Raw genomic sequence first — 26218 nt, forward strand, 5'->3', positions numbered from 1 at the left:
GAAAAATTTGTAATAAAATTAAAGAAATACCAAACTCTTTACTTGTTTTTTATATCCTCAAAAAGGTTTCAGTTTAGATGAATCGAAAATACCGATAATTATTACATGTTACATGAAAGTGAGTTAGGTAATGATCAAATCCAGTTATTTTTTCATTAGGAGGGTATGAATATAGGCTTTGTTCTATATTAAAGGATTTTTTTTGACAAGGGAGAGTACTTGTGTGCGTTCTAGAACTGCGCATCTTTGACTGACATTCTGACTCGCTAACATTATGTCACAATTCTGGCGTTGACAGCTCGCGTCATTTGCATAACGGAAGTCACCAAAGGACGTGAGGGTCGGTTCTCAACACCAAGGTAAAGCTGGCTTTTATTTTTTAATCGAAACTGGATTTTTTCTTAATATTTGGTTGAGTTTATTTGAACCCCACCCCCAAGAATTTTATTGTTTCATTGATGAACCAAAGATAATTAAGTTATGTCTATTGCGTGAAACTTTGGTCTTGCTGATACATACGCTAACTACATTACTTTTATAAATAATTATAAACATGTATATTTGCCAGAAAAAAAATAAGAGAAGAGAGACTTGAAATGTACAGTAAAGGAGGAAATATGGCGCTTATTCTTGTCAAACGAAATTAAAATTAACACGTGAAATGTTCGGTTAGTACAAGTCCTCCAATGTGCTACAGGAAATGTTCTACAGGTGAGGGATGCCACTGAATGCAAGTGACAGCTCGACAACCGATGTAAATAAAACACATCTATACGCGCCCTTCTCCAGTATATGAGTGACAATTCACTCTTGCGAGGAAAATAACAGTAATCATAATGCATATTTTAGTTTTGAAAACATGGCATTTTCGATTATGATTTTGTGAGTGGTACATATACTACCAGGCATGCCTCTTTACTTGTACGTCGTACGGCTCCACTTTTCGGTCTTCTTGTGTCCCTTTACAAAGCTGGATGGATGGTGTCTGAATAATCTGAATACTCTCCCCATTACAAAACACGAATTCTCTTACAAATATGTTTTAATGCAAAAACGATTCAAGCTAAAACGTGTTAACATACAAGAAACCCTTCACTTCAAATAAAAAAAAAACAACCTTGTAAAATTTGTATAATCTGTTCTTAGACTAATATGTTAAAGTATCTTCCCAATTCACTGACTAATTTTTTTCTGTGTAATCAAGGTACAGACACCCATTGACAAGTCATTTATCTTTGATATCTGTTTAAACACCGGCGAGTCGTCTTTCCCCAGGGCATCAGAAATGTTAGTGTGGTGCCCCGAGAGCATTTTGTTTGGATGAGTACTTAGCCCACGACTTCACTGACCAAAACTTTTCCTTAGCAAATGTTGTGTAACCATGTAAAACAATACTGTATTTTGGAATTGCGATGTTATTTGGTTCTTCTATAAATTTCGTGTGTGTCTGTGCCAGAGAGAGAGAGAGAGAGAGAGAGAGAGAGAATACATGTTTGACATGTGTCATTAGTCAACATAAGTATGTACAATAAAACACATAATACATATCGTGCATTGGAAAATGAGTACTATTCAAGGAAATAAATACACAAAGCTCCATTGTTACTCTTGATATATGTACAGAGTATTTCTTTTTATAAAGGGGTTTCCTTTGAGAAAAATGAAGTGGACATTTGCTGGAGTGTTTGCTGCTTTTCAGGTATAGCGATCAAGAAATTGGCGATTTGAAAAAAAATTCGGACAACGATTACTCTTCACACACAGCGTCAATAATGAACGATTTTTTCCTCTTTCTGTATTTAGTTTCTTCCTTTAATCTGTGGAGTACGCAATAGCCAGCAGACGATTCACGACCATTTACAGTCGGAACTCCTCCTTCCGGTCCAGAGAAGTTCCCACGTGGTTTACGAGGGGAGCGGGGACACGGACGTATTGTTAGACAAAACCCCTGTCTATAAAGTCACCGAACACCCTCCTCCTAAACGACAGCCTGGTGATATATCAAATAGTGCTACAGGTGTGTTTTGACATCGACACACTTACATTTTCCAATATGTTTGTCTGTGATACATTACGAATAGGTTTGGTTTTGTATAGTCCAATACATTTCATCAATAAGTACTTTAATATTTAATCGTATAATTGCTGAAAATTATATAAACAGAAGTAAGGAATCATTCTTTGAATATTATGAGGTGATCAAATACGGTCTTGCGTCAAATCTAGTATCATAAAGCACTTTGAGGTTTATTGGATTTGATCAATCCAACCGTAATTGATCACCTCATAATATTAAAAGAATGATTCCTTTATCTTTAAATGGACATGTATCATTTAACTTTTTTTAAATTCACAATATACATAACAGTTGTTGGTTTTTTTTTTAAATATATCTGGATAAAACTGAAGTACTCGGCAATTGTGACATAATATAATATTTTTATTCTTACTGTTAAAAAATATTTGTGTCTAACATAAAAATAAGAGTGTGAGATATATACAAAGTCTTCATTCTAAATGTCTCATTGTAACTGTCTAAATTTCTATTGTGACAGGGCATCAGTCTGCTTCCGTCGTTGTTCTCCACAAACCGTCGCCCGCCATCATTGTCCTGATCGTCATCCTGATCCTGCTCCTGATCACTGCCCTCCTCGCTATCGGCTATCTATGGAGGCGAGTCCGTGTTCTCAAGGAACGACTTACCAAACCCAGCCCCACCAAGGGCGAGTTCGACGAGGATGAATACTCTGTGATGATGGACTGGTCAGTCAAATAGAACGGGGACTATGGACACTGATTTCAATCGCTCGCTTGCCTGTGCTATCCCCCCTGAGCACGTCACAACAAAGCCTGGGTTGTCCCAGAGCACGATATGGCAATTCTCCATAATCGTTTTTGTTACTTTTAAAGATGTGAAATTTCAATCTTGCATCGTTTGAATTTCTACTGTAAAGTACATTTAACTTTCAATTTTTCGTTAACAATGCTATTTTTTTAAAAAGAAAATTGAATTCCAAATAAATGATTTTTATATTTGTTTATTTTAAATTTTAATTAGCAGTTTTTAAAGCATCGGTATTAGTTGTCATAGAATCGCTCACCTGAGCAACAATAACTAAAAGTCTGATCAAATAAGCTGTAATAGCTCAAATAATAAAAACTATCAATTTAGTAGTCTAGAGCAGATTTTATTTAAAAGTTTTTTAATTTTTTTTTTCTCCGCTTATTCTTATGTTAAATATGAAGCCGCTTTTGTTCTTTAGTTTTGAGAAGAAGGTTTTGAAATGTTTTCTCTATATATTCCTTTGTAAAAATTCAACCCACATTGTGGCCTTACATGTATCTTACCCCAGCGGATCATAATTTGAACTACATGTAACTATATCTACTGTACCTCATGTTGCTTCTACACAAGATTCAGCCTTTCATATAAACAAACATGAATCCGTTTCCTCCAAGAATGCTTTGCACCAAGTTTGGTTAAAGTTTGGTTAGAAGAGGATGAACAAGTAAAAAAAAAATTATAACGAAACGACCAAACATTTGATCAGAAAAGCTCGCTTAAGCCTTTCGACAAAATTAAGTTTTAATATACATTTTTTTTTAAACTAAAATATGTGTAAGTTCTACCACAGAATAGATGTACATGTATTTTTCTTCGGTACTTTTGACGCACTAATCAACAGAATTGATTCCTGTTTCCTTATCTATATAATCTGCCCATTTCCGTATGGATATTCTCTGTCTGATTATTAATTAATATGAAAATTTTAAAGAAAATGGGCATATTCCATGCCAATTACCAGGTTTTTGGAAAGGAAAGTAAGAGGGAAGATCTGAAAAGGTCTAAACCCATTTCTTTCACCCCCGTCTAAAATGTGCCATTCTGGTGAATTGCAGTTCAACAAGAAGGTCAATTAACATAAGAACTAACCACAATACTAATGGACATTTGTTTAACATATGTTCTAGTGATCTACTCTAGTAAGTTGGTGTCTACCCTTACCATGCCGCAAGCTGTAATTTGTTCATGGACATTGATTTGGTATCCTGTACTAATCGAAGCTTAGTGATTGTCTATCTCAGATTGTACCAATGTAACACGGCGCCCCCGGGACCACGATGGGATGCCCACTTCTCGGTCTTTTTTAAATTCATACAATGTACGCTAACAGGTTGCGTGTTTGAAATTTGGGAAACTCGCCCGTGGGCGATCTAGCGACACTTTCTCTTTGTGTTTTTTCCCTTCGAGCATTCGAATTATTACCTGATCATTCTATAATAATTGCTGGTCATCGTTAGCATGATTTATGATCGTTTCGAGTTCATCAGGACCAAAAACTGAAGTGAGCTTTACTGATCTGAGCTTCAACAAGGAGAATTCAGAAAATGATAAAAGAGCGGGTGGTATAAACAATTATTAAAAATATTTCCCCATTTTTCCAAATTATAGTTATAGTTATATCAAACCTTTTACTTAATTTTTCTCACATGTATTAATATATGATTTTATTAACACGTTTCTTCAAACGCTGGGCTCGAGCAAGGGCACAAGTCGTGGTAAATGACTGAAAGTTCATTATATAAGACGACAGAGACTATTGCTGAATTGCTTTTACACACGTCATGACATGTATGGCATCGCAATGTGTATATCTATGAATTTTATTGAAAATATTTGAGCATTTGAGCATTTTTTGAGAATGAGTTCGACGGACGGAAGAAAGGACGGAATATGGATATAGCAAACACATTATGCCTATATAGGTAGACACATACAAAATGGTATATTTTTTATGATAAATAAGTTAGCATTTGCTTGAAATTAATGTGCATTCAGACATGTTTTTCTACTACATATGTACATCAAATAAAGTAACATATACGTTCGCTCCTCGCGCAACCAATTTTGTCATCCACACCGAAGCGTCAAGGGCCATATGGAATAATTCATTTCACCTTGACCTTGGAATTGACCCCCATCGACACCTTTAAACTTGACATATTGAATCAGCAATATGAACTTGAAATACGCTTCCATTTGATTTTTCAATCAATGAGGTTATTTTCTCTCGCGGTTCAATGGTTGACAATGCTTCGACGTTTGCATCAAATTTTCTATTTAATTTTTTCCAACTGATATCCATGTACCTATGCTTCACTGAAAAGTTTACTTCTTATTTATTTATCCAACTTGAGTTAATAATTGGAAGAATAAACAAAATCCGTGTTAGGTCCTTTTATTAGAGGCCATTTTTATACGATAAGTGAATTCGTTTCTTTTATATTCATATTAATGTACAATTCATACATACTTTGTAGCAAACGTTTCCAAAGAGTGTAAATATTAACATAAGTTAGAGGTATTAACCATAAAGTCGTACACAATCGCCACTCCCCTATGAGGGTTTTGCCGTCTACTAAACTGGCAATGAAGGTGGGTTACATTAGATCAGATATCAATTTAAATCTTTAAAAAAAAATTGAAAAGAAAATGTTAAGGAAATTGTCTTCGTTAATGTAATTTGCATTAATTATGTGTAGCGTTGTTCGACAAGGGAAGCTAAGTAGTGTGTATAAATGTATATGTGTGTGCGATTATCCACACGTGTCTTTTTTATCACAAAAGATACTATCTTAGATATATACAAATTGTCTATTAAAACCCTTTGTAGTAGATAAGACATCGTGTCACAACCGATCTTCATTCAACAAGCCCTGTGATGCGAGACCCTTGATTTTACCGGGATATCGTCCGATGTTCCACCTGCTAACGCGCGATTGTTTTTTTTAAAGACGTTTTATTGTTTTAAAGTTAAAGAAATATATTCGCTCGGCATTTTTGATTTTTACATTCAGGAGTAACCTAAATTTTTCATTTAATTCAGGTTTGTATTTTAAATGGCACATTTTCAAATATATTTACCGTCGTATCATTTTTACTAAAAATCTATTAACAAAAAAGCTTAAAGGTTTTTAGATGGAAAACGGGTAAATTCGTTACACTTATTGCAAAATCATAAAAAAAGGTTTGATGTCCAATGGCGACTGGGCAGTAATTCTACACTGTCGCCTATGTATGAAAGCAATAAACAAACATTGATTAGCTGATTGTATTCACAGTTCTTTTATTTCTTTCAAAAGACGCCAACAATACCCACGGAGGGTACAAAAGTGCCATATCATGTCATTACTGCGATTTGTATGTCCCAGAGAAATTGATCTGGGACACTTCACTGACCGCGAGTTCCATGTATATTATTGGAATATTGTCTTACATTACAGCTGTACGAATCAATTCCTTCACAACATTTCTTTCTTTTGCAGGCATTACAAGTCTTCAACAACTTCTCAATCTTATTTTTAAAGTGGAATTAATTTTCTTCAACAAGAAGGATTCGAAAAGAATGAGGCAGTCTGTGTGTTTGATTAGCTTGGAATAGTGTTAAAAATGATGACGGAAAAGAAATTTCGAATTCCGGGAGAGGACCAAGAGCTTCGGCAACCCCCGGTACACTGGCAGCTGAAATACGACACGACTCATGACGTCAGATTCGAGTCGATGAGGAACCCGGTTCGTCACGGTCAACTGCACAGGATTCACCGAGACTTGACGAAGGAGTCGGAACGAAAGATTCGAGCCTATGAGCGGGGACAACGGGTTTTTACCGCAGAAGTTCGGAAATACTCTCAGAAAGTCCAGGACAGACTACTGAAACTTAAGAACATCACCAACAGAGTGAATACCTTTCTGTCTCTCAAGTACAGTTACAATGACTGGAAATTACACGATTCAAATCTTAACCATTCAGGTAAAAACTTTGATAAGAAACAGTTACACAAAAATCAAAAGCTGCTGTTCAGCGTATCTCATCGAGAAAATCCAGAACAAAATGACCGTGTTGAAACAGGACAGGCACGTGACGATTCCGCCTTAAGAACCCTTCCACCAAAAACTATGATTGTCCAACGAGAACTAACCATGCCTTGAAAAGTTAAACCAGAAATACCGGAAGTAGATGGATTGTGGTTACCCTCTCACTTGTGATCAAATTGTCTGAATTATTTAATTATTAATCTTAATTGTCGGTGAAACTATCGGATCCTGACTTAATGACAGCAATTCAAAATAAGGTTACGGAAGATATTGACTATAGATATCTGTGATGAACGGCTGCTAGTATGACAGTCAAGTTTATTTATTTTTAATGAACGTACAGTCAATTTCTCAAGTTACAATATAAAAACATAAGCTATATATCTGAAAAAAAAACCCAAATAAATTAAGATTTACTGTTGATTTACAATTTCATAAGAAATGAAAATGCTTTTCTTGCAATATGGAAACAACACGAAACTTTGTTTTCCAATGCTAAATGTTAAAGCTAATGGTATGGTAATTTGTCCCCAATTCTAATATAAAAAAAAACCCAACTGACTCCTGGTAAAAAGGTGTCATTGGTAGTATCTGATCATTTAGCCTTATTTAGCCTTGGTAGCTGAGACGTTTGTAGAAATAATTTATTCCTGATCATTATCGACGTTGGCGTAATCATTATCTGTCAACAGGAACTCGTACACCGAGTGGTAGCAAAAATCGTAGTCCTCCTGCAAATAATACAAAAACATCTTATATATCCCGTTCTAATATTATTGAATTTGTTCAAGTACTACCCTTTAAGGCTTTCAAAATGTCAAAAAAAGCATACGTATTTAAGTGAAGTCTATTTTATCTATGAAGTGACCAAACGAAAAAGCTGTATTTGTTATTAATTTTATCCTGGGCAAAAAAGGACAGCATTGCATTAGAAGTTGTATTTGCCTTTTTATTTAATATTGTTTTTACTTTAACAAGTCAATATTGCTAAATATCTTTTAAGCCCATGATACAAAGAGAACAAAAATGATTTATTTAATAACATTTAGGAAAAGTGGAACATAAAATTTACTTATATTTTATAGGAATAACAACTTGTTAAGCCCCATAAAACTACACGTATTTGCAAACTATCGTTATAGAATTAAAAATTCTAAAATATTACCTTTGTGGCAATGAATTCCGGGTGTCTGATATGAAACTGACGAACAGTCTGAAATAGGTTGACAGTCTTTTCTTTAATGGCGTCCTGTATAGCGTAGGAAACGACGCACAGCAATCCGGGACTTGAAATTCCGTCGCTTGAAACAAAGTATTCATTTTCGTAACAATTTTTAAAAGAAATCTTATTTATCCTTACAGTGATGAGATGAAGCTTAAAATGTGAAAAATCTTGATTTGATTGTTTGCTTTTAGACTTTCAATTACCTGCTCAGTACAATTGTCGGGCCTACGAGTGAGCTGGATTTTTCCGTGTGTTCGATTAGGATTGCCAGATTTGCCATTTCCGTAGCGGTCATTTTTGGGTTCTTTCCATCAATACAAGCTCTAATAACTGTCATTTCGTCACTTTGCTCAGTGTTCTACATGTAATAAATTATGACCATATTAAGTAAATCACACGTGTACTAAATGAATGCATGATAAATAACAAAGTTTAAAATCTCTAACCTTTTTCTATTAAAAATACATATTAAATGAATAGAGAAGTTTAATTAACTGATGAAGTAAAAAACGGCTGAACAACTCGTTTTTCTATTCGTTTTTAGATATCGATGGGAAACTCAACGATGATATTCGTCCTCGATAAAGACGAATTACATTTATCCGAAATATTATGATGTATTTTAGACTATCTTTGTCCCTAACCTTGTTAGTTATGTCCACTGCAGAGCATGACGCGTTGACATTCTCATTGATGGCGGAACTAGTGATAGAAACCGCCATTCCGTTGGTCACTCGAATTTCCCCCGATGTAGGCAAGAAACTGCCCAGCTGCAAATAAAATCGACGAGGACATAAGGAAGGATTATGATTTGTCAAATGTGACCATCGAAGGATTTCAAATTTTATCTGAAACTTACAATATCGCTAGACTGTTTGTCCACCGACACGACAACTGCAGACTCTGACGTCATAACCAAGTTCCACAGATCCGTGTCCATGGTCGGCATCAGTGATTGGACCAATAGAAATCCCCTGCTGTCCCCGTAAGGCTAGAAATGTAAATAAAATTACTATAACTAAACTGCCCATCTAGTATGCATTTTGATCGCGTTCTGCTCTACGTCATTAAAAAGTTCGTCATAAGATATATATGGCATAAAATAACTTACCAGAACTTTAATGGTCTGTAAAGTTTCAACAATGGTGTTGTCCTGAGCTATATTCGATATAAAACATGAGCTTAAAAAATGCGCAACAGACAAAATTTAAAAAATATTTTGCATGCTTAATAAATATCTAAACTGCCAGCATAGCTGGGTAAATAACAAAGTTACACAAGTAGCTTCTCTATTAATTTGATTTTTCGATCTATATTAAGCAGAACTCCAATTTTTTGAAATTAGTTTTATCCAACACACACTAAAGCCCGCAAATACTGGTCCTATATTTACTTTTTAAAATATTGACTATGATATTAAAAATAAATAGTTTATTTTTAAATTTTAAATGATTTTATAAGTTATTAAATCATCCGACTTAAAATGTACATTTAAATGGTGATAATGTAATGTCTGTTAAAATTCATTGAATGTTTCATGCAAGTAGAAGCGTATTAACAACAAGTATGAATACACACATTTTCGGCCTTTTCTCTTTGGCTTTGGATTGAGATTGTCGGCAGTAAAAACACCCCGCATTTCCTGTAGAGTCTACCGAACATGAGAATAAAGTAAGTAATTTGATACTTGTTCCTTCTTCAAGAATAACTGTTTGTTAAGCAAGTATGACTTTCGTAACATATAAAGACTTTAGGTTTGAAACTCTGTCTAAATGACACCGGTATTATATATACATGTAATAAGACTACACTGCTGAGTGACATTACAATACACAGTTACCCTGAATTCCGCCACAGTTCTCTTCTCCGCCTTAAAAGACGGGTCCTCAAGTTTGAAGTGCTCTTTTGGAAAATCTTTTCTTTTAATGGTTGAGTTTTTCATATTCAATGCCTCATAAATTGTGTGATAAACATACATATACTGATCCTATAAAAGACAAAACCTTACTTTACCAATGATTTATTCATATTTATAGCATAAAATGTAGCATGTATGTATCTATCATTATATACTATATAATATATTGAAACATCAGTTACACAAAATTAGTAGAAGAGTTAGGAACAAGTGATTTAGATTCCTAACAAACTAAATTTGTTATATGATTATATCTAATAAATACATAATACAATTTCAAGAGAATGAAACTGATTTTGCTATAAGAGTGAATTCGTTGTAAGCGTGTTCGCTGTAACCTTGTTTTACTGTACTAGTATACTGGATGTCTTACCGCCGTCTGAATCATGTTCATGCGGTCCTTCCTCATATGTTTGACAAAGTTGAAGACTTGCACCTGGTTGGTGAGTTTTGCTTGCTTCAGGAGAGAGTCCAGGGCTATAAAAGTACCCGTCCTACCGATACCAGCGCTAAAGCAAATAACCAAAACACCCGTGTCTATCATATCAACGCTAATATCATTCCTGGCAAATTTAGGAGACTTCAATGGTGCTGAAGATTTGCTGAAGCTCTAACTGCCATAAATCAAAGTATTTATATTATGTTACGTGCAAGAATCATCAGCAAACTGTACCTGCAATGGACGACCATTGGTCCAATGAAGTCCGATTCCTCGGACGACACAAGATGGTGGAAAGCTACAAGCCGCACGTGATCGGGGGTGCCGTGGTCTGGCCAGGCCGTGTAATGGAAGTGGTGAATGGTTCGACACTCGCTGGTCTAAAGTCAGGCAACAAAGCCGTTAAGACATTAGTATGTAAAAATTTTCAGATCCTTTTTACATTTTCAGAAAACTCCAATTCGTTTTCCGGCACGTACAACTTAAAATACAAAATTTTGGAATTTATCCCGCATCAGTATTTAAATTACATGTAAGATGGACAATAAACTTACTGTCATGTCCTCCAGACGTAGCGCCCTCTGGACGTACGTTATGTGCGTCTTTTCGGCTTGCACTGATATCTTATAAAGTCCAAACTCTAGCGTAGACCCTTTATTTGGCCAATATTGAGCACATTTTATCTAAAAACGAATGTTGAAAGGGTTTCAGTGAATGACAATGAGTCAGGGTTAAAGAAATGATCGTCCGACAGATGAACTTACTTTGTTTTTCTCCTTTAGATTGGTTAGCATCACTATTTTGCCACAACATGTCTGCCAAACCATCCGCCAGAAATCTCCAATTGTTGATGTCATCGGTCCTAAAACACAAATCATACGGTTTTTGTTTTTGTTTTTTACTTCTTTTGCTTTCAACTTTGGTGGAATAAGATAAAAACAGCCATATAATGATAAAGGCAAACTTTACCTTGTGTTGCAATGTAAGCCTTGTCCTCTAGTGTACTCTGAGAATAAAAAACGAGAGAAAACTTTTCTATACACTGTCTGTACATGTAGTTTTTTTTATATTTATAACTTGTATAAATGAAACTGACTCTTGGAAGCTACTAAGTAAGCCCCGTTGGTCAATTGGATTGCACTCTCTTTTTAATCTTTTGTCTCAAACCACGGTCCGCAGTCTATATGGCTCTCCCATATCCGCCAGATGGGAGAACATCGTACATACTGTAGATTCCTTATTTTACGCGAATTCTTAATTCCGCGATTCAACGATTTACCATCAAATCGCGAGAACATAAAATTGCGAATGGCGAAATTTCATCATAGTTTCATGTAGTTTACATGTCTCCCAAAATTAAAAGCAAGATTTAAGAATTCGCAAGACGGGCTTCTCGCGATTTTACGCGGATATTAATTCCTCGCATTTAATTAAGAATTTACAGTACTGGCCGTAGTTTGTAATGATTCTCTTTTTAATACTAGAGCATAAATGACGCATTTTAAATAATGGCGATTACCGTACTTCCGTAACTATTACAGACACTTACATCAATGTAACTTCCGTTTATGTAGTTCGTGTCTGGCTTCCCAGAAAGAGGCGTCAGTTGTACAATGGAGTGGTCATCTTCAAAGCATCAGAGAAAATTGTTCAAATTACCGATTAATTGTTTATTTGTGCCTTTATCTATTCATTAAGAGAGAGAGAGAGAGAGAGAGAGAGAACTAATACATGGTAAGACTGTGAGGTATCTATTCTTTGGTTTGTTTCCAACTTTGTTTGCGATGGTACAAGGATGGACGGCCCCCTTTTGTAGCTCCTGAAATAAATGTAACGCATTGCTAACGTAGAGATCATTCTAAGTCCAGCATTTATCAGTTCTGAAATTACAATACTAGGATGCTAATAATGTCCCTGATGTTATAAAGAACTGTACTTTAAACTCATCCTCTATCATCTTCTGGCCATTTTTAATGCGCTCTTTCAAATCTGGGACGGAGACCCCGCTGGACAGCACACTAGAGTTGTAGTAGTCCTCTGTCTTGGCTGGTAAGTCATCCACTCCAAAGTAAAGTCCCCCGTCATCCGTCACGGGAGGGGCGGGCTTAGGGGCGCTAGGGAAGGGACCTAGAAATGGAGTTATTCAGAGATATACAACAAGTTGCCCTCTGATTTCGGCTTTAAATTGACGGTGAATAAACGAAAATTCTCTGTTTTAAAAACTGTTAGCAAAAACTTTGTAACGGATTATTTTTTTTTGAAAATGACATCTGAAGTAATATCATGCGTTTCTCAGTGTAAGGAGTTTTCGTGGCGAGTTTCAATTTTATATTTTAAAGAAATAAATAACCAGAACAACTATATAGGAGATTCAGCGTTTATTGTTCATATTTGATTTAATCAATGGATATAAATAAATCAATTTAACGAGAAAAATTCTTTAAGTTGATGAAGAGAGGAAAAAATAATATACGATATTCCTAACGGTAGGATGGCAATGAAGATAGTTAATATACATGTGTTTATAGGATTTTAATATCCATTATGAGATGTGTAGTTTGTAAGGTTTTTCCTGCACCAGACAATGATATATTTTTTATATATAAATACATGTATTTATAGTATCTTAATATAATGATTCCTTATGGTATATATATAGTTTGTTAGGCTTTTTCCAGCAATGATATATCCTCTAGTATGTGTCGGGTTAGTGGTGGATACCTTGAACCTGCACTAAATGTTCGTTGTGGGAACTTGGTACATGCCCATTTCCTGACAGTGGCACTACCTCATCGCTGAAATGGACAGAAAAATGCTATGTAGTAAAACATATTATCGATTTCTTAACCATTACCTAGATATAGAATGTACAGCAGAAAAATCTAGGATCCTCCATGACATTCAAGTTCAGTGTTGATATTTATTGGAGGGGTAACATTATCATAAAAACTTTGAATTTCTTCATGTTATACCTGTGTTTATTAATATTTTGTTTTTCTTCGGAGTCTTCTTCTGCTTCCTGCTTAAATCTAAACCAGTACGGAAGAAAAAAATCCAGCTGTATTGCATTGAAAACATTTTACAAAACTAGTCTATAATATTTAAAAAATGTTCATCAATTTTCAAAGCCTAATGTTAGCAGTACAAAACGGGTTCAAAAAAGATGGCATGCTTTAAATCAATAATTTTGAACATTGAATTTTTCCAGATTAACGTAGAATGAAAAAAGAGGTTTGATACATATGTTTACATTGTAAATTGGTTTAAAAAAATGAATTGATTTGATTGTACCGTTTGTTGGCACGAGCGGCGATGATGATGAAGATGACGGCGATGATGAGAGTGATGACCCCCAGCACCAGGCAGATGAGCATGGCAAGGTCGTCCGTACTCAGCGACGCTGAGGCAGCCTGGGGCTCGGTTATTGTCCCTGTGAAGTAATGACAAGGAATAGTCAGACTCTGACGATAGAACGTGATCAGCGTTAAAAAAATATTCCATCATATTACTGTGGACTTAATTAATTTATTAATATAGCCTTAAAAAATTCTGAGATATATTTGAAAATAAATTTCACATAAACTCTATCATCTGTCCGAATCTCATATGCTAGAAATGACAACATCATCATTTTTTCAAAGTGGTTGTGGTTTTCCACCACTGGCTGAAGCCAAAATCTGAAAAGTTTAGGCCCTAAATATAAAAAAAATAATTTTGAATTGCGACTGCTGATAAAAAAGGTGGTACAGGATGATGTGAAAAGTCAAATATTTTTTCCTCCGAAAAATATTCATGTAGCTGAAGGGTTGTCGTCAGACGAAAACTTCGGGTGGAGATATCATAGGTTCTGTACATGCAAAAAGACATTCAATGCGCACAAAAATCATGCCATAATTTTAATTTTTTTACTAGTTTCCTTATCAAATCCAGTGAAATTTTATTTTACCAGAAATGTAAGATATCACCCCGAAAATTCTCTATGAATGCACACACCAACTTCGAAAAGTGAAGTGTGTCATAACGGGCTGATGAACTGTCGCCAACTTACATGTAAACGTAATCACCCACTTTCAGGGTTAATAAGGGTGTTTTAAAGAATTTCTTTAATGAAAAGAGTAACAACACTAATATAGTTAAATGTCTTAACAGTTTCTACAAAGGAGAAAGTATATTTAAAATAGTAAAAAAAAACCCAACTTGCACAATTTTAGTACAGTGCAGAGAAATGTAGTCCTAAGATTTGACAATGTAAAATAAAATATTTTTTCCGTTTCGAATAAAAATTGCCTTAGAGATTGAATACCATTGGTTACGATGACTGGACACTGGCCGGTTATATGGTTGCAGGTCTGGTTGTTGGCGCATGCACACAGCTGGGCACAGTCCTGACCGTAAGTACCGGGACTACATACTGCGATTAAATTAAAATTTAATTAAAATACTGAATGTGTATGTCGACTTCGGAACTTAGCTTAAACAAGAGGCCTAGGGGCCACATCGCTCACCTGAGCAACAATTGCCTTAATTCTGATCAAATTAGCATTACAGTATCAAAATATCTTGACAACTGAGTACAGTAGATCTTGCTAAAAAAATTGAAATTCTGCCAATTTTTATCCACCTCTTATTTTTTGGTAAATACCAAGCCCCTTTTGTTGTTGTACCTGTAAGAAGATTTTTCTCTATTCCTAAATACCCCCCCCCCCATTTCGTGGCCCCACTTTTCTCTAGTGAATCATGGTTTCATCAAACTTAAATCTGCATAACCTGTGCTTTCACACTAAGTACTGAGTTTTGGACCGAAAACTTTCCAAGAATATTTTTAAAGATTTGCTCTATATATTCCTATGTAAAAATTCAAACCGCCATCACGGTCCCGCCCTACCACTAGGGACTGTGATTTTGCAAACTTGAATTTACACTACCCGAGGATGCCTCTACACAAGTTTAAGCTTTTCTGGCCAAATAGTCTTTAAAAAGAAGATTTTTAAAGATTTTCTCTATATATTCCGAAGTAAAAATTCATCCCCCATTGTGGCCTCCACCTACCCCTGGACTATTATTTTTACAAACTTGAATCTATATGATCTGGGGATGCTTCCACTCAAATTCGGGCTTTCCTGGCTTAATAGTTTTGAGAAGAAGATTTTTAAAGATTTTCTCTATACATAAAAATTTATCCCACATTGTGGTCCCGCCCTACCCCCAGGGACGATGATTTGAACAAACTTGAATCTACATTATCTGAGGATGGTTACATGCCAATTTGAGCCAAATGGTTTTTAAAAGAAATTTTTCTCTATTTTCCTATGTAAAAATTTATCCCACAATTGTGGCCCCACCCTACCCCGGGGGACCATGATTTGAACAAACTTGAATCTACACTATCTGAGGATGCTTCCACTCAAATTTGAGCTTTCCTGGCCTAATAGTTTTTGAGAAGAAGATTTTTAAAGATTTTCTCTATATATTCCTATATAAAAATTTATCCCACAATTGTGGCCCCACCCTACCCCGGGGGACCATGATTTAAACAAACTTGAATCTACACTATCTGATGATGCTTCCACTCAAAGTTGAGCTTTCCTGGCTCAATAGTTTTTGAGATGAAGATTTTTAAAGATTTTCTCTATGTATTCCTATGTAAAACTTGATCCCCCTCTTGTGGCCCCTCCCTACCCCCGGGGACCATGATTTGAACAAACTTGAATCTACACTACCTGAAGATGCCTCCACACAAGTTTAAGCTTTTCAGGCCGAATAGTTTTTGAGAAGAAGATTTTTGAAAAATACCAACAAATTTTCAATAATTCTCAATTATCTCCCCTTTAAAGAGGGCGTGGCATTTCATTTGAACAAACTTGAATCCCCTTCACCTAGTGGTGCTTTGTGCCAAATTTGGTTGAAATCTGCCCAGTGGTTCTTGAGAAGAAGATAAAATGTGAAAAGTTTACAACAACGACGACGACAACAACGACGACAACGACAGACAACGGACAAATTGTTATCAGAAAAGCTCACTTGAGCCTTTGGCTCAGGTGAGCTAAAAAGATAGTTATTCATTCATTGGTTTATATCATTTGGTATCATCATTTATTGTTCATTCATATTGAATTAAATCTGATAATTGAAAATGCAACAAAAACATGTATATCGAACTGCATATAAACCATAAGAAAGTCTATATATATTGAAAAAGAGTAGATCTAACTTGATGTTATGTGCCTCTAATAAAAAATTGCAGAAGGAATGAGACTAGGTATTGAGAAAGTGTTTATATGATATTTAATGATCATAATAAATGAGTACTATGCATCATTTTTAAATATTGCAAAAATTATGACCTACATAGTAAATATCGGAAATGTTTTCAATCAACATCTTAACCATTGACTTGGTATTCTTTTCTGCGATCAGTAATCAAATCGATAGTTTACAGTTTCCAGAAGTTTTACATTTCAAAGAAATTTTTCAAAGACTAGAAAAGCACTTTGTGAAAAAAAGACAACCCAATAGCATGTTGAAATGCGTACACTAGGTAAATACTCGTATGTGTACATTTTATTTTAAAGAGGTGATGTTTTTCTTAACAAAAAATGGATGCCTTAAATTATTAAAAGCATATTGATAACTGATCTTTTAAACTTCAAATAAATTCCTGTTACTATGTACACAATAGTAAAAGCCAAAAATATACTGATACCATCTGAGCAATTTTCCCCCTGATATCCGACTACACACTGGAAACAAGTGCCGTTTCTGTGATTGCATAAGTTGTTTCGACAATTGCTGCATTGGTTAGTACAGTCTTGACCATATGTGCCATTTTCACATGCTGAAAAATGAAGCACAGTCATACTATTGATATACATATGGACATGTAATAATGATACAAGAACGATCAGTAAATACAATGCTAATAACTATGAAAGTGAGTCAATAAGTTATGACTATTGACCAGAATTTTAAGGGAAAAAACATTTCAACCAATGACAACTTTTTACGCAACTGAGCGACAATCTAAGTTTATTTATTGTCCTCTTGACAACTTATCGAGGCTAGGTGGTCGCTGCCATATTACGAAACTTTTTTACCTCCGATAATAAAAGATGAAATTAGAAATTTAACAGTTAGTAGACAAGTCATTTTTGTAATGTTTAATTTAAAGATGATTGTGTGAGAAATCACCCAGCCTCCTAAGATACTGTTTATCAAAAAATACCATCTGTGCAAAATTGTCCCCGATATCCGACATTACAACTGGTGCAAGTCCCGCTTATATGATTACAAGCCTGGCCCCGACAGTCTCTGCTGCAGTTATTCATACAATCCATCCCATAAGTACCACTCTCACAAACTGTCAAAGGAAACGCCCTTATAAATATCCTGCCATGCATAAGAATCATAAAGTAGATGCATACACAAGAGTGAAAATAGGAAGCGTTTGAAATATATACAGCTGCATTCACAATCGTAAATCTTCTCCTCTACGATACGCAGTTCAGTTATCAGCATATGCCAGAGGAGCGAATTTCCAAGTCTAATTTTAATAAGATTGAATATTATAACTAATTTTGTATTGTTTTTTTTATGTCCTTCACGTTTACGTCATTGTATATGAGACGTGTCTTTATTCTTACTCTGTGAACAGTTTGCTCCGAGATATCCGTCCGAACACCCTGTTGGACAATTGCCGCTTATGGGTTCACAAGCACTGTTGTTTCGGCAAAATTTGGAGCACTCTCCGACACAATTTTCTCCGTAATACCCAGACAAACACGCTAATAAAAAGGAAAAAAAGCAAATTGAAGCTATTTGCATAATGAAATCAACAAAATTTAGTTTTTTCTCTCAGTACATATTTTATCTATTCAAGTTCAGTTTTGAGTCATAATCTTATAGTTTTATTAATATGTTTTTGAATATCAGTGTTTATGTATCGCGTAAATTTAATCAAAATCAACTTTTAAAATGATTTTGATTTACGACATGTCTTTAGCGTTGTAATAACACAACAGCGTATTCTGTATTATGGTAACAACTGCTCTGACTGACCAAGGAGCCACATCATCTGCGTAGAATAAATTTTAATTGTAGCTCACAGTAACTTACCATCTTTACACACGGTTCCATTGTAGCCCGCCGCACATCCGTTTGGGCACGTGCCATTCACAATATCGCATGTTTCATTATTCTTGCAATTTCCACATTTTTCTACACAATTGACACCGTACATTCCCATCTGACAATCTATAATGATCGAAAATAAAGTCATTATTTGTTTACGTTGTAATTCATAATATTTTCTGTAGAATATTGCATATTCTATAGAGCTCTGTCATCCTTCGACGAAATGATTTCTATTTTTATGTCTTGCATTAACTCAAATATGTCGAAGTATATGCCCATCACTGCAAGTGTAATCAGTACTCACTTTGATCAATATTATTGCACGCCCCTGTGACATAATCACATAATGGACAAATGCAGTCTTTTTCACAATAAGTACCAAACTTGCCCTCCGGGCAGCCTGTGAAATAAAGTCATTCAAAAAGCATATTAAAACTATCAACACATCACCATGATTATATTCGAAAACAAATATTAAATGATAAGGGGTGCAATCTTTGATTTACAGACTGAGCATGCTTTACAAAAATGGAATTTGATTTACCTATAGCAGCTATTTCACAAAAGGCTAGACCAGGATTGAGCCCCCAGGCAGATGGATATGTAGTCCCTATTGACCTAGTGTTAATAATGGTAATGACCTTTGCCAGGCCGACACAGGTCACGGTTTGAAGCTGTTTAGGGACGTCACTTGAGGTCCAGTTGAAACAATCCTTAACGGTGACACCATTTGATATCAAGATCTTAAACCCCGCCATGTTTGATAAGGTAGGACCTACATTAAAAAAGTAAGAAGCGATTCCTGTTATTTAAAACAAGTAAATGGCTATAATTTTGTGGATTGCTGCCGTTAGGTTCTGGAATACTATAGAAGCGACGACCATTTTATCCCACTTCAAGAAAAAGTGAGCAAATGTCGCCGGCACTCATCTGGTATTGGATACCTTGAAATATCGACGTGGTTGAAAGTACATGGGGTTCAAAATCTTATCACCGTTTTAGTTTTTTGATCATACAATATTTGACAATAAAATACACTTTCAGAAGTCTTCGAACTGTAAAAATGGTACAAGCCAAATCTGGTCTCTCATGACTTGCAAAACATATATAACTAATGCTTAACCTTTTGATTCACGCTTTCAGACATCATAGTTAAGAAAGAAAATTATGTTTATTTCAAAAGGAAGTACGTCACAATATTGAAGCTTTCTTCCAAACATTTCAATGACAAACAGCGGTATTCATCGCTGTTTTTCCCAATCGTCTTAAATGCCGTGTATAAAATGGTTAAAACTGTTGCATTAATTTCGTTTACATTCAGAATATCTTTAATACCAGTAACCCCTTCCGGGTAATGAGAAAGGACGAGTTCTCTGATCATTCTTTCCTTCGTCAGCGTGACCTGCACGGAAGATGATCCTATGGTATTGGTGAAGGCTGCCGCCTGATAGACACAGGACGACAGTCTCTCGTCCGTCAAAATCTGACCGTTGTAATTTATGCTTCCCGTAGCAACATTGCCTTGCCAGGCAAGGGAGGTTGCTCCGTTCTGATTGTTGTAAAAGGTGTTGCCTGTACAAAAACAGAGCGGTTTTACATGTACTTATTTTCAACATATCCTGTGAATACATCTCGACACGAGCATCAATAATATATATTTGGGAGGCTATGGATCGTTATAAAAATTTTACGTTATGAAAAATAAAGCCCCCCCCCCTCACCCTAGCACCAATCCCCTGACCATGGATAATGCAATTTATAATTTTGCTGAAGCCCCCAATGTTAACCTTGACTAAATACAAACATTCGATATATGCTTAATTATATGCTCAAAAGAAGATATTTTAACACCTTCTTCATTTTTAGAGTTTATAGTATAACAAAATAAGGATGTTATTTAGAGACAAAGGTCCAGGAATTCATGTCATGTTTATCATGACCCCGTTTCCCTACCCATGATCCATGATAAGTAAGGTCAAAATTTCCTCAGTGATGTTTAAAAAGGTCAGAACACGTGAATGTTTATGGACGACGACGGGCAAACACTGAGTGATTCATCTAACTTAGTTGGTGATTTATCATAAATACTGTCACATCAATGTATACTTACTATTGAAGCAGGAGGCCCCTATGTAGCCCGTATTACAACCCGTGTTATCGCATTCTCCTGTCACGGGGTTACAGCGACTGTTCTTACATTGACCACAAGATTTTTGACAATCCTCGCCAAATGTCCCGCCGATGCATTCTTGAAGAAATAATTATAATCCTTTTATTAATGTTTCGCAGCAAAAAAAACCCACTTCTAACATCATTCTCTTGCAAATTACCCTTCTCCTCCTCCAGAAAACCCAAAAAAACAAACAAACAAAAAACTCCCCCAAAAATCCCCATAAAAACCTTCATATATTTCGCTAGAAGGAGTTTGTCTACTGTACGTACTGTGCAACAGAAATGGTCATCTTAGCGTTCGGCAAATGTTCGTTTGATATTCGTTAAGATGGCTGATGAGTCAAAGACCAAGATAAATGGGATGCACGACACCGTTGCACAACACAAATAAGTTAGCTTGTAAAATAACAAAGGTTTGGGTAATTATTACTTGTAGGTTTGGGTAATTATTACTTGTAGGTTTGGGTAATTATTACTTGTATATATTCTACCCGACATGTATTTTGTTATCTACTGGCATTCAGAGTTTGAGAGGGCTGCATGGTCGTGACCATTTTATTAATATTATATTATTTATCTCCTAAAGAAGAAGAGCATTGTAGAATGATATAGCAAAATATTCAAACTAAGAACTGAAATATGTGGATTGTTTCTTTACTAAACGATAGTTTATAGCTAAACAAACATCATTACCAGTATCTAAAAATTTAAGGAAGATCTTATGGTTAATTTGTTAACACATGTCCTCCTTAATACAATGTGCAGTACACAGACAGAAATATGTCTTAAATGATTTTTACATTTAGGTTTCAATTTGAGGTATATCGCTCATCACGTTTTAAGGTCAACTAGTATGAATGTATTCATTTGGCACAAAAGATTGTTATTTAATAATTACAAAACGTTCACAAAAATCAATTTAAAATATAAAAAAAAAACAGCTAGGTTTTGCCGGAAATTATATTTTCTTGCGAAAGGTTTTCCAGACAAAAATGATTAATAAAGTCATGGGCTCTTTGAGGATTTACTATTAGTAACTTTAAGCATTTCATTAATATAAATTTTTATGTACACAAACTTTAAACATGTGGCGTGTTTAAAAATATTTTGTAGGCTCTGAATTGCATCTAGAAATCAATATTAAAGGATTAGATTGACTTTTAGTGTAAAACATGCATATAAATAAAAAAAGTCTGATTTTTAAAAAAATATACATTTGAGTCCTCTTTAGAAATATTAAATCACTGACCGTTCTGTTTTATTTTGTCAATTACAAACTGATAACATATCTTGAAAAACTGCATCGGATTTATGAGAGTTTGATATTGAAAATATTTAATTTCAAATCAATTTGATACTTTAGAAAAATAAACCATTTTTAGTGTAAAAAGGTCATGAAAAATTATGCAGGCCTTATATAACAGCTTTCCTTTCTCCCAATACTCAATCTGATCATTGTGCACAATTTAATTCAATTGTTGATTTAAATACTCTGCTTAATTGGAAAAGAAATTCTTGATGCAGCAAAATTCAGGAGTGAGATACCTTTATGAGTTCCACGTGAACACAAATTCTACGTGATACTGCATGCAGTGAGTTTGCAAATCTAGCCGAAAGAAAAATCACGCTTTTTACATTGTCTTTATTTGATACCAGTTTGACTGTGATGTATAATGCTGGCAACAAAACTATTCTTCAAAGATTTTAAATATATTTAAGAAAAGAACTCAATGTCTATCCAAGTTATACAAATACAACATGAGTTTAAGGGGGCTGGGGGTGGCTGCCATTTTAGACGATATTGATCTCCTATAAAAGAAGAGCTCCATATAAAGATAATGCGAAATGATGAAATTTTATATCAAAATATATGAAATTTTTCTTTATCAAATAGTAGTTGATAGTTTCAGAAATCGCATATAAGATTTTCAAATAAATCTGATGGTTTTATATAAAATTATATTTTTACCCCCCAGCCTCCTTAAACAGTTTACACTATATAATCCGCGAAGCGGATTATATAAAAAAAAGTGTATGTTGCTCCAAACCAGGTCATACGAGTATAACTTTGGTAGATATTTAGTTCATTCCTTATTATAAATTAAATTTCATTTTCTGTAATTAACTGTTCAAATTGAGTACGTTTTACTTTAAGAAATTATTGATGATAAACTGATCAATTTTGAAACGTAACGTCAAGCTAATGCGTACGTTTTTGACGTTGGTGCATTCTGACGTGCTAACATGGTTATACTTTAACTAAATTTTTCTATCCAATAAAATGCTGCGTTACAACCATAATTAAATTATTAGATATTAAACATATAGAAATTGGATTTAGAATTTAAAACCTTTGATCAACTTACCCACAGTGCACTTGCTTGTTCGGTAACCAGCGGAACATCCGGCCGGGCACGAACCTGTCGACATGTCGCACGCAGCGCCATCTTTACAAAACCCGCAGACCTCGTTACAGTTTTCTCCCCAACGTCCAGTGATATTGCAAACTATCACAAAGTAGTGAAGCAAATTAATCAGTTTCAAAAGTTTCACTTACAGCCATCACGTTTCATGAGCAGTTGATATTGGTATAAAGAGGAAGTACAGTTGAACGCTAGGGGACACCTTATACAATACCTGATATGGGAGTAATGCATTCTCCAGTCTCAAAATGGCATTCGCCTGGACAGGAACATGTCTGAGAACATTCGTAACCGAACCTCTGGTAGGAACATCCTTCAGGTAGAAATGACAAAGCAGTTACTTAGATATCAACAGTATATGCCTAAATATCACCCTTAATACCAGTAATTCAGAAACCCTGTCATATTACATTTACAAGAACTGTTATATTTGCTTTGATTAACGTGGCTACAAAAGCAAATGTTCTTTGCAAAACAAAGTCATTTATGACAATAAGGAATATTATCAAGATTTTCAATACATGGCTATGGTTTTTTTTATAATGTTATAATTTTCTAAAGATCAAAAACATGAGTATTAATTAAAAAATAAAGGGAGACTTTTTGACTCTCACTTTATTGCCAATTTGACTTATTTGATAAATTTAATGTTCCAGTGTTTTCGATTGGGTGTTAGATCTGGGGCTACGAAAACATACGTGTACATCTAGAATTTTTAAAGTATGCAATTAACTGGAAAAGAAGTAAGCCATCAAACATGATTTACAGGGAGGCAGATAATTTTCCTTTATATATCAATGTGCATATCAGAATGAGTTCCCACTAGGCAAAATTGTAAACACACTTTGAAAATTAAATTGTATCTACTAGGAAATATCTCAAACTTTTGGATTGCCATGCGTTAAAAATTGTGTTGCCTTTCAACCGAACCGAATAAAATTTACATATTCGCACAAAAATCGTGCGTTTTTTAAAATGATTTTTATGAAATTCAGAACCTCAAGCCTTATTCTCTTATTGATGACTGGGAGATGGTACAAAATTACTCTCAACCAAAGAGTAAGTAAATTAAATGTAATTCAGGACAAACTGCCAACGAATTCCGTTATTTTCTTTATAAGTGCCAGGAACTAATAATGATTTTAAAAAAAGACAAAATTATCTTAATCATAAATACTGCTCTGTTCCAAATATTAAATTCTGTGAATTTATTCTGAGTACAAATGTTGCAATTATGAATAATTTCTGTAATTTAATTATTAAAACTTGTTTCAATAGCTTTCCAATCCCTCTTTTTTTTTCTTGCACATATAGTATATTTGTATTTATTAATATCTTATTTCCTGTTTTCTTATTGTACAGTGTGCATACCTCTGACTACTTTTGTTTTTATTCTGTATGAGATCATGTATAATGCTTTGAGCATTATTAAATTGAAATTGACCGCTTCTGTACAGACAAGTTACTGATATTTAGATATGTATATTTAATAAGTGAATATGAGGATTTGGGCTCAAGGATCATATCAAGCCTTAACACATTTCTACCAGATTTCTTTAGCCATTTATTAAACGTCATTAATCTAAAAACCCAATCGTACCGTATATGATATTTGAGAAAATTTAATAGAAAATAAATATACTCAGTAATAGCCAACAAATAATCATTAACATCATTGGCAACAGTGTAAAACGTATTTTAGAATAGAACATATATGGGCATTTTGTCTGCTGTTCAATTTCATTCAGTGTATCTATATGATATACATGAACTTGAAAAAAAATACTTCTTAATTAAAGGAGTGTGCAATATGATATGATTAAATTAATGTGTTTGAAAGGGTAAAACTTGGTTAAATAGTGCAGATCGTAGTCAAATATATATGCCTGCCATTGGAGAATAAGGCTAATATTTACTACCAATTCTAATTCGTTAATAATTTTAAGAAACTATTAACATATTGTATTTTCAGATTTCTGACTAATTATTAGAGACATCATGCATGTGTTCTTTCCCAGTCAATTAAATACAATACCTGTTACTGCAACTTCGCAGATGTCAAAGTCTATGGGTCCGTCTCTCTGTCTGTTGTATACAGTCAAATAGTTCCCGGTACCAACACAGGGATAAGTGTTGGATGATGGCGGAATTACATTCAACTTTGAGCGATAGCAAATGTATCCACTGTCCAGTTCCGACGAGTTGGATATAGAAATGAAGAACCCCTCCATGCCAGTTCCCCCTGTATAAAAAAGTATAAAGTTTACTTGAAATGACTGTAATTTACATTTTAAGATTCTGCTTGGACTGCTCACCCAAGGTAGAATTCTACATGTTTGTTATCAAGAAAATTACAATTAACAAGTTAAAACTCTCTCTCTCTCTCTCTCTCTCTCTCTCTCTCTCTCTCTCTCTCTCTCTCTCTCTCTCTCTCTCTCTGTCTCTTGCCTGAAGGAAATGTGACGTTGACTTCTTGAATTGTTCTGCTGCTGGCAAATTCTACGACAAATCTGGCGACTGACGTAGCTGTCGGAGACATGGTGACGCAGGATGACGGGTTGCCATCGTTACCCGGAGCCGCTGTCTGGAACGGCTCGAAGCTTGATGGCCGATTCAAAGCGAGGTTGTCTGATTAAAAAATTTATCAGTTTTTTAAATTAATTTGGTAACACAGATAAAAATTAGATTTATTAAAACAAAGACACATTTAAGTAATTTTTTGTAGTCTCAAAACTTATCATTACAATTTTAGTGATAAACACATCTTAGTCCAAATCTTTAATATGCAAACATTTAAATTATTTACATATAGTACATGGTTATATCTTCTTCTTCACAAACTGATAAAATCCGTTAAACCATTTCTAAATGAATATATTAAGTTTTTGCCAATCTTAATTTTTAGAATACAATTTTAAAAATAAAATCCAAACAATATTAGATTTAGTATCCTCACCGTAAGCAAATATATTCCGAAAAACTAAAGCTAATAGAAGCACTCGTTCGGTGGCCGCCATCGGCTCTGGTCCTAGTG

General features: G+C 34.7%; 3 protein-coding genes across 6 annotated transcripts; 2 read left to right on the forward strand and 1 right to left on the reverse strand.

Annotated features, from left to right (window-relative positions):
• Window positions 1–257: 257 nt before the first annotated feature.
• On the forward strand, window positions 258–3036 carry LOC128165162 (uncharacterized). Its single transcript, XM_052829405.1, has 4 exons — window positions 258–359; window positions 1643–1699; window positions 1804–2017; window positions 2556–3036. The coding sequence occupies exons 2-4, from the start codon at window positions 1661–1663 to the stop codon at window positions 2774–2776; spliced, it is 474 nt and encodes a 157-aa protein (XP_052685365.1). The 5' UTR covers window positions 258–359; window positions 1643–1660; the 3' UTR covers window positions 2777–3036.
• A 2226-nt stretch (window positions 3037–5262) lies between these two features.
• On the forward strand, window positions 5263–7504 carry LOC128167211 (uncharacterized). 2 transcript variants are annotated; one of them, XM_052832791.1, is made up of 2 exons: window positions 5263–5437; window positions 6328–7504. In XM_052832791.1, exon 2 carries the CDS (start codon window positions 6452–6454, stop codon window positions 6989–6991), a length of 540 nt encoding a protein of 179 aa, XP_052688751.1. In that variant the 5' UTR covers window positions 5263–5437; window positions 6328–6451; the 3' UTR covers window positions 6992–7504. The 2 variants fall into 2 exon arrangements, with proteins under 2 accessions (XP_052688751.1, XP_052688750.1); XM_052832790.1 differs by lacking the exon at window positions 5263–5437 and adding an exon at window positions 5738–5888.
• On the reverse strand, window positions 7184–26218 carry LOC128167209 (receptor-type tyrosine-protein phosphatase alpha-like). 3 transcript variants are annotated; one of them, XM_052832785.1, is made up of 33 exons: window positions 26141–26218; window positions 25633–25812; window positions 25220–25426; window positions 23399–23497; window positions 23128–23268; window positions 20700–20837; window positions 19925–20161; window positions 19134–19364; window positions 18894–18989; window positions 18572–18709; window positions 18100–18240; window positions 17682–17816; window positions 17163–17294; window positions 14763–14870; window positions 13751–13889; window positions 13432–13488; window positions 13181–13254; window positions 12396–12586; window positions 12191–12278; window positions 12009–12085; window positions 11429–11465; window positions 11224–11321; window positions 11014–11142; window positions 10694–10839; window positions 10394–10529; window positions 9943–10089; window positions 9681–9753; window positions 9214–9260; window positions 8962–9093; window positions 8747–8872; window positions 8306–8460; window positions 8043–8178; window positions 7184–7608 (listed from the first exon to the last, which is right to left on the reverse strand). In XM_052832785.1, the coding sequence occupies exons 1-33, from the start codon at window positions 26199–26201 to the stop codon at window positions 7522–7524; spliced, it is 4119 nt and encodes a 1372-aa protein (XP_052688745.1). In that variant the 5' UTR covers window positions 26202–26218; the 3' UTR covers window positions 7184–7521. The 3 variants fall into 3 exon arrangements, with proteins under 3 accessions (XP_052688745.1, XP_052688746.1, XP_052688747.1); XM_052832786.1 differs by lacking the exon at window positions 17163–17294; XM_052832787.1 differs by lacking the exons at window positions 17163–17294; window positions 17682–17816.

Source organism: Crassostrea angulata, chromosome 10 (assembly GCF_025612915.1).
Source record: "Crassostrea angulata isolate pt1a10 chromosome 10, ASM2561291v2, whole genome shotgun sequence".
Taxonomy (NCBI): Eukaryota; Metazoa; Mollusca; class Bivalvia; order Ostreida; family Ostreidae; genus Magallana; species Magallana angulata.